This window comes from Rhagoletis zephyria, unplaced genomic scaffold, assembly GCF_001687245.7.
Source record: "Rhagoletis zephyria isolate East Lansing unplaced genomic scaffold, Rhagoletis_zephyria_1.1 Rzeph_scaffold_00578, whole genome shotgun sequence".
Lineage (NCBI taxonomy): Eukaryota > Metazoa > Arthropoda > Insecta > Diptera > Tephritidae > Rhagoletis > Rhagoletis zephyria.
Window position 1 is genome coordinate 204,489 of NW_016157662.1, and position 9,736 is coordinate 214,224.

Consider the following 9,736-nt stretch of genomic DNA (forward strand, 5'->3'; position numbering starts at 1 on the left):
GTTAAAATTCTGGCATAAGCAACGGAGTGGGTCGTGCAATTCAAAATTGGTTTTACAAGCTTTCAGAAATATGGGACAAAAGTGTCTTGATACGCGTGAGGGAACATTAAAGCTTACATCAGCCAGATCTCATTCCAGCACGTTTGATATATCAGATCCGCTTTTCAGCATTAAGAAAGCGATACTCTCCTCTCTCAATAAGTGAATTATTGACATAAATACATAAAATCAGCTGATGAATTTAGTTCTGTAGCTGAACAGTTTTAGATCTCGACACTTAACAAACTCCTGCCTATCGTGACTCGGCACAAAAATTTAAAATATTGGTTCCGTACGTCATGCGGACTGCGCCCCTCGTGCGGATGGGCGGGAATGGAGGGTAAAAACCGTTGGGATATTATTATTATTATTATTATGTACATACATTCATTCGTTTATCCACCTTACCTGAATTACCGTTTTCCTCGGAATGTTCTTGTTTTGAACTGTGTTTGATTGCGGCGGTAACGATAAAGCCAGCGGCTCTTTTTGAATCAATTTGTTGTGTTTATTAAAATTAGTGGTATTTATTCTAACAAGGTCCTGTGATGTTATTTGTCTTTTATTTCTTGAGTTTGAAAAGAGAGTATTACATGAATGAGAGTCGTCTTGATTCGAAGTTATAAGTTGGCTGTCGTTAATATGGTTAAAATTCAAACGGACGTTTTTATTTTTATCCGTATACGATGTGCTGGCTGGATCTAAGGAATGAGTTTTAAAACAGCCTGGAGGTATATTCCCGCATTTGGTTTTATTTTCAATTTTCTTTTTATTGTGAGATGCAGCCAGTTTTTTCCAAGATAATGCACTAATAAAAATTGAATGCTTTTTCATACTTTTTTCTATAGTATTTTTTCCTGTAAAAAGAGCAGCATTTTCATTATGTGAATCTAGGTCATTATTAATTGCATCCTTAGTGTCTTTCAATTTATTGAAACTATAACTAGTCATGTGACTTTGGTTGCCCAAATTTATTCTTCCACACCCATTTTTGGCAAGTGGAGCACGAATGCTTTGTTTAGATTCTTGATTTTTTGCGTTATTCAACTGCTCATAACAAAAATTATTTAAATGTGAGTCCATTAAGCATGGGCCTTCAAGTATGTATTCATTTCGAATGTCAGACTGCTGATTATATTGAATGCTAGATTGCGATGAATAAAATGGATGACGTTCTCTTGGATTAAAACTTAATACTGTGCCCATCCTGCTGATTTGTAGAGGTCTGAAAATAACCAGAAACAATCAAAACAATATAACTAGTTAAATATAATAAATAAACGTAACCTCAAAATCAATACACATATAGACATATCTCTAGAAATTTCGATTTATGGAGATTATGCATAGTTTCGTAGGTATATGCACGGTTGTCTCATTTGGCCCATTTGGATCTAAACTGGTCCCATAGTTTTTCCTTGGTCCTTTGGATCCCATTTTTGCAAAATGGTATTTTTTCTAATTTATTAAACACTAGCTTTTACCCGCGGGTTTCACCCCACGCCTTTATACAAATATCAAAAATCTTATATATAAAAATAAGTGCACGTTTTTGGTGTGACCTCATAACTTGAGAACGGCTTCACCGAATTCAACCAAATTTATGTTGCATATTCGATCTATCATGCAGATGGTTTATGCGAAGTTTTCCCGAATTCGGAAAAGGGGGCGTGGCACCACCCATACTAACTAAAATATAAAAATAAGAGAACGGTTTTGTTGTGACCATATAACTTGAGAACGGCTTCACCGAATTCAATCAAATTTATGTTGCATATTCGATCTATCATGCAGATGGTTTATGCGAAGGTTTCCCGAATTCGGAAAAGGAGGAGTGGCACCTGTATTTTATATATAAAAATTAGTGAGTTAGCTTATAACTTGAGAACGGCTTAATCGAATTCAACCAAATTCATAAAGCATATTCGGGCCATCATGCAGATATTTTATGTGGAGTTTGCCCAAATTTGGAAAAGTGGGCGTGGCATATGTATCTTATGTATAAAAATAAGTACACGTTTTTGGTGGGAGCTTATAACTTGATAACGGCTTCACCGAATTCAACCAAATTTATACGGCATATTCAGGCTATCATCCAGATGGTTTATGTTAAGTTTGCCCGAATTCGTAAAAGGGGGTGTGGCACCTCCCATACTAACTAAAGTTTTTAATAATAATTCCATACTCATGGAGAAAAATGGGCGGTATTGGAAAAGAGGGCGTGGCACCTCCCATGTTATATATAAAAAAGAAGTGCAAGATTTCAACCAAATTTATATGGCATAGTCGGGCTATTATACAGATGGTTTGTGTAAGGTTTCCCCGAATTCGGAAAAGGGGGTATGGCACCACCCATACTAACAAAAATTTTCATCTGGTATATCTCTTGAAATATTTGTGGTAGATTACTCGAATTGGTATAGAGACATATGAAATAATTCCATACTCCCCATCTTAAATAAAAAAATAAGTGCACGAATTATACCAAATTTAAACGGTATATTCGGACTATCATGCAGATGGGTTATGTGAAGTGTGCCCGAATTCGGTCCAGCGGTTCATGATATATGACAGTTTATGTCTGTCACGTGAACCACGTATATGGTACAACAGCAGATACATGAAAAATCGAAAACATAGTGGCTGCGTTTCTTTATACATTCCGGATAATCCCATTTCACAGCCGGAATAAACAGAATGCGTTTGAAATATACGTCAACATATCAACAGGAACGTTCTAAAGAATAAATAAACAAAAAAGCTTATTCCAAACGTTCAGAATGAATAAAGAAATGCAGCCAGTGAAAAATTCTTGCTATGATGTGCTGTCTTTATTTTTTCTTCGGATAAATTAAGTCAAGTATAAACATGGCTGCAATATAGTTCTCAATTAGTACTTGATTTTTTTTTAACATATACGATTTAAAAACAACAAAAACAGATTGTTTTATTTCAACCCGGCCTTGAGCTCAAAAAAATCAATACAATAAATTGAATTTATTTCAATAATTTTGCACAAATTTGTTGCATCATTTCGTACGAAACGTTTCAAAACGTAGTGGAAAATTGTTGCTATAATGTGCTGTTTTTATTAAGTCAAATATAAACATGGCTGCAAATTTTTCAATAGGGATTTTGTAGAGCCAATGGAATGAAAGTCACCACAACACAATATATCTGTCATTTCATCGTATTATCGAATAGGTGGTGTACATTGATATTCGGTCTTTCTATTTTGGACTTTGAAGAATCAACACAATGCAGGATTTACGTGGAAATCAGCAGCTTTTTGGTGGTGCTTTGGTATTATTGCCAGGTAACTTTCAACAAACATTGCCCGTGATTCCACGATCAACACCGGCAGATGAGATCAATGCATGCTTGAAGTCTTCCCCTCTGTGGCGATATGTGCAAAAATTTACATTACACATAAACATTCGTGTTCAGTTGCACAATAATCGATTTGAAGATCGGTTCTCGAAGCAATTGTTAGAGATCGGAAATGGCAAAGTTCGAATCGATAATACAAATGGCTTGATTACATTGCCGAAGAATTTTTGTACAATTCTCCAATTAAAAGAAAAATTGATTGAATGCGTGTTTCCAAATTTTGCTCAAAATTACCTGTAACACGATTGGTTGAGAGAACGCGCAATACTGGCACCAAAAATGTGCATGTCAATTCAATCAACTATCAAATTCTAAAAAATTGCCAGTTGAAGAGACAACATATAAATCTGTTAACAGCGCAATGAATCAAGATGGCGCAGTGAATTATCCAGTTGAATTTTTGAATTCAATGGAACCGCCTGGTANTTTGCTCAAAATTACCTGTAACACGATTGGTTGAGAGAACGCGCAATACTGGCACCAAAAATGTGCATGTCAATTCAATCAACTATCAAATTCTAAAAAATTGCCAGTTGAAGAGACAACATATAAATCTGTTAACAGCGCAATGAATCAAGATGGCGCAGTGAATTATCCAGTTGAATTTTTGAATTCAATGGAACCGCCTGGTATGCCACCACATTGTTTGAATTTAAATGTCGGCTCATCAATTATCTTACTACGGAATTTAAACGCTCCAAAACTGTGTAATGGCACAAGACTGGCAGTAAAAAAATTGATGGCGAATTTAGTTGAAGCAACAATACTGACTAGCAAAGCGAAAGGTGAAATTGTGCTCATACCACGTATTCCACTGATAAAAGCAGACATGACGTTTGAATTCAAGCGTTTGCAATTCCCATTGCGTCTAGCATTTGCCATGTCCGTCAACAAGGCGCCAGGACAAACTCTTCAAGTATGCGGATTGAATTTGGAGGAGCCGTGCTTTTCGCACGTACAGCTATACGTGGCCTGTTCAAGAGTTGGCATACCAAATTGTTTATTTATTCATACCCAAGATGGAAAAACAAAAAATGTTGTATATCCCAAACATTTGTAAATAAAACAAATGATAAATCTTCATATAGAAAAATTCCAGGATTTTTCATTAATTTTTCAATATTTGAAGTAGAGAAGCACACCGGGGTACCGCTAGTACTTTATGTAAAAATGTTATACTCTCTGCTCTAATTTTACAATAGCCGTGATAGCAGCATATGGTAGGACAGCTGTATAGCTTGGGTGTTATGGAATGAAATGCAAAAATAATTTTTTGGCACTGCAGGTGTTTTTATTTAGGTCAAAATATCTCCAATAAACTATATAATAGAAGAAATACTATCGAATTTCCTACGAATAATAACTCTAATATGATTTTACAGAATTTTTTTACTGCTTCAAAGTATCTATTAACATAAATGCATTTTCCAATATAATTATCATGCATTTTATTTTCGATAAAATTTCGGGTTTTACTTTAAGGCATTCTTGTTTATTGTCATTGCAAAAGCTAAGCGTACTGGAAACTAAGATCTTTTAAATTCGAAAGGCATATCGAAAGGAATTAAAGGAGTCATGTGACTTGATGCTTCCTAAGATGTGGCCGATAAAAAATTCCACGCCTATATTATGTGCCACGCCCCCATTTCCAAACTAATTTATATAAACCTTACTATAAGCACCTACCATTGATATGTTTGCATACCAAATTTAAATTTTATGTAACTTATGGTTCCGAAGTTATGGCTGATTAAAAATTCTACGACTACGAAATATGCCACGCCCCCTCCTAAAAAGTTATTTATATATACCTTACTATAAGCATCTACCATAGATTTATCTGCATATGGTTCAAAGTTATGGCTGATTAAAAATTTGCAGGCCTATGGGAGGTGTCACGCCCCCTTACAAAATTGACACCATATTTGCAAACTAAACCATACCCATAACCTTCCCGGGCGTAAACAAATAAGTGTGCAAAGTTTTGTGCGATTCCGTTCAGTGGTTCAAAAGTTATAAACTAATAAACAAACAGACATTCTCATTTATATTTATAGAAGATAGAAGATTTAGTATTTTCTACTTTATTTTATATTTGAATAAAAGTTGTGAAAAGTTTTAAAAGAGAGTACCAATTCCTTTTGTTGTTGTTGTAGCGGCACTACGAAGCCCCGCCTATTTCCGATCAACATTCAGTCATTGTCGTTAAGCTCAACTAACGGTAGGCCCAGGAAACGTGGTGTTTCAATAGGGTCGAACCAAAGGGAGAGGGCTGTCAGTTAAGTCGGATTGAGCAAGCATGTGAAGAGGTGGTTGGTATCGTGCGGGGAGGCTCCACATGCCGGACACTCATTGGGGATGTTGGGGTCGAAACTGGACAGGTAGGCGGCTACAGTATCCAGACCGTAACTTAGCCTGGGTAACGCGGGTCTCTCTTAGCGGTTGAAGCTCCGTCTCTTCTACAGGTGGTGATTGGGATCCGACCACGGCATTCATAGGCCGGGAGTCGAGGTAGGTGGTGACTGACTCCCTATGAATTTCATCCAGCTGGTGAAGAAGGTCGCCGTTGATTTCGTTGGGGAGAGTGTTAGGCTCTTTGCAGTGAAAAAGCTAGAAAGGCTGGAGAGATAGCCGTTTCATTTTGAGCAGAGATCATCAATTCCATTCCCAGACGCCAATATCGAGCAGTCGTCAGCGTTCGAGATCAGGGAAACTCCCTCAGGTAGCTGAGAGAGCTTCGAGATGTAGAAGTTGAACAGTAAGGGAGATAGAACGCCACCTTTGTTTTATTCTTCTTGGTTTCGAGGTTTCATCTCTGAAGATTGCTGACGATTGCCAACCATTCATATAACGCGGGTCTCTCTTGGCGGTTGAAGCTCTGTCTCATCTACAGGTGGTTATTGGCCTCAGATCACGGCATTTATAGGCCTGGGGCCGAGGTAGGTGGTATCTGACTCCCTATGAATGTCGTTGATCACTTGTCTGTACGTTGTCGGGTCCAGTGGTTGGTCTAGGTATTTCTGGACTACGTCCTTGTATATGAATAGGTGCCCCCTGACCTGCCTGGGCGGAGCCTCTTAGCAGTGGTCTGCTGGGGTGTTCACTCCTGTGGCACCCCACCAGAAACTGCATACAAAGCATTTTGTTGTGCTCCCTTACGGGGTGAAAACAAATAGTGCACTGTTTTTAGGCAGTTTGTGCAGCCTCTTGGTAACTCGACGTTTGGCCTTGTCTACCGAAGACTGCAGTGCGAATTGCCGACTAAAGTAGTTCGCGCATTTCTTCGGGTCCGACGAAGCGCGACCTGCGGATGAGATTTCCCCTCTGTCATCATGCTTCTTCGGGTTAGACAAGGACCTCACGGTTGACCAGAGCTTACTCACACCAGAGGTGAAGTTACAGGCCTACAAGTTCTCTTCTTACTTTTTCCACTTATGCTGATTTAGCAGCTGCCGAATCTCCAAATTAAGGTCCTCCAGGCGAGGATCTCCGGGATCGACCTGGCGCAGGTGGTCACGCTAGCTGGTACAGCTGCTTCAGCCGGGAAATGTGGGTGGACTTCCGCGATGAAGCGAGCCGCTGCGGCAGTGACTACCCTGCGGAACTTGCGTTCGCCAGCATGTACGTCTGTGGGTGTAGGAAGGTCGGCAAAGCTGCTCGAGGTAACTTCTGCGAAGACGTTTCAGTCAGCTTTGGTAAAGTTGGTATAGGTTCGGTGGTCCGCGGGTGCACAGTCGGTGGGATTATTGTTCGAGATGATTATGGGCAGATGGTCTGAGGCAAGTGTTAGCATAGGTCGCCATGATATGCTATTTACCAGACCAGCGCTAAAACTTGTTAGGTCTGGCGAACTGCTGCACCTGTCGACAATCCTGGTGGGGGCGTCATTGTTCATGGTGAAGAATGTCGAATCGTCTATCTGCTCAGCCAGAAGGTTTTCCCTACGATCATTAGCCAGGCCTGAGTGCGCACCTATATCAGGGTGATATCCTGCCGGGAAGCAGGTGTTAGAGGGAATATACACGTTAAAATATTTCGAGCTAGACATCGTCTCACCGGACAGCTATGCCCTAACACTCTAGGGTAGTGTCCTTCGGGTCGATGTCTTCTTTGATAAGCCGATACTGCACTGTGTGGTGTAGGATGAATGATAATCCACCATCATTATCTCGCTCACGATCTTTACGGAGCACATTGTAGGCGGCGCAAGTTGAGTTGCTGTGCAACTTCGTTTCTTGGACCGCAGCTATAAATATGCCATGCCGACCCATAAAGACTGCTATCCCTTTAATCTTGTTCTGGAGTCCGTTGCAGTTAAGCTGTAAGAGTTTCGTATACTTTTGGAGGCTAGTCGCGATACGGGGGGTGATGGACGTGTGGGGTCTACTTTAATGGTCAAATATATTCGCTCAGCCAGAGCTCGACAATCAAACACGTCTTTTCGGTCTACAGTATGATAGCATACTGTTTTATTATAATATCTCCTTAGAAACTAGCACCGCCGCCAGATTATTATTTTTTAATTACATCGATAACAACTTATAACTATAAATTTCCTAAAGGTGCCACTACACCTCCCTTCCAAAGGAAAATAAGTTGGCAAGTATCACGGTTACAGCTTTCCTTTTTAAGGATTAATTGGTTTCAACAATGGAATTTCTAATGAATCAAATTTACATTCATTTGTTTATCATTATCCTTCCGGCCTTTAAAATTCCTTTATTCAGACCAATTCATAATATTAAATATCATATTATAATATTTAAATTTTCATTTTAATTCAGTTGTGGTTTGATTTGCAATTAGGAAATTAATTAGTTGGTTTTTCATTGCTTCTTTAAAACAGCCATATTTTTTTGAAATTATGAGCTAATATCCATATGGGACATTTCACATCAAGTGACACAACTTTTGAAATCGATGTCTCCCGATCAGGATGAAACTTGCACCAAGGTTAGTCCTAATAAATATTAGCTATGACAGAAAATTTCAGCGGGATCGGTCAAACACACTCCGAGTTGGAGGGTCCAGAAGTTTGACATTTTGGTCAAACTGTCCTTTTTTCGGATCCATATTACTAATTACCTATTGTATTTAGAAAATTTGTTCAGGAATGTTTTCGATAGCTTTCCCTTCAGTCTTTACAAATTTAATTTTTTTTGAATTAAAATAAATTGTTTTGCAATTTTTTTTTTAAATAAAAAATAATTTTAATGTTTTTTTTTAAAAGGGGTAATATTTTTGTTTTTTTTTTGCTCACAAGAAACCTTAGGTATTTTTCTTTAAGAGTTTTGTGGTCGTTTAGTGGGATGCGACTTGTTTATCTATCAAAATGAGCGTCTAGTAACTCGAAACAGCGTTTTTTTTTAATTTTTAATATATGACTTATTTTAATTTTTGTTTTGGTATTATTGTGTAGGTGTTTCTGAAACCTGAAAATAAAACTTATATGGGAAAGTATATACAATAACCTTTCCAACGGTATATAACATGCCTAACCATAGTTTCATACCCTCGATACTGCAAGTCCGGTAGTTAAAGATGACTAAGATTTTTCGTAGTAGCAGGTATTCGATTTTGTGCATCCAAACACTTTCTTAATAGCTTTTCAGAATTTTGAGTAATAGATTTGCATAATAATAGTAATAGATTGGCGCTTACACATATGTAAGTGTTTGGCCGAGCTTCTCCTCCGACTTGTGGTGTGCGCCTTGATGTTGTCACACAAAGCGGAGGGACCTACAGTTTTACGCCGACTCCGAACGGCGATTCTATTTTTATGAGAAGCTGTTTTTCATGGCAGAAATACACTCGGAGGTTTGCCATTGCCTGCAGAGGGACGACCGCTGTTAAGAAAAAACCTTTTTATATATTTTTTGCGATGTTGCCTTGACCAGGGTGCTGATGAGTGAACGCGTGCACTGCTTACCACTACACCACAGCGGCCGACAATAGATTTGCATACCTTCTTTTTTTGGAGCTGTAACCGCCGAAGCAATTTTGGCCGAGTTCAGCAAAGCACGCCAGTCGTTTCTCCTCTGCGCCAACTGACGCCAATTGGAAACGCCAAGTGAAGCCAAGTCCTTCTCCACCTGATCTTTCCATCGCAGTGGGGGCCTCCCTCTTCCTCTGCTACCACCAGCGGGTTCCGAGTTGAATACTTTCAGAGCTGGAGCTCCGGTGTTCATTCCAACGACATGGCCAAGCCGGCGGAGCCGCTGTATTTTAATTCGATGCACTATGTCCATGTCGATGTAAAGCTCATACAGCTCATCGTTCCATCGTCTGCGGTACTCGCCGTCGCCAA

General features: G+C 39.1%; 1 protein-coding gene across 2 annotated transcripts in view; it reads right to left on the minus strand.

The window, feature by feature from the left end:
* The window catches only part of Cdk5alpha (Cdk5 activator-like protein), a 116,567-nt gene extending 107,443 nt beyond the window's left edge, over positions 1-9,124 (minus strand). For both annotated transcript variants that reach the window (XM_017612747.1, XM_017612748.1), the window contains exons 1-2: positions 9,091-9,124; positions 448-1,264 (exon numbers count right to left, since the gene is read on the minus strand). In XM_017612747.1, coding sequence (XP_017468236.1) covers positions 448-1,245 — 798 coding nt within the window. In that variant the 5' untranslated portion in view covers positions 1,246-1,264; positions 9,091-9,124. The remainder of the gene's footprint in view (positions 1-447; positions 1,265-9,090) is intronic.
* Positions 9,125-9,736: the final 612 nt, after the last annotated feature.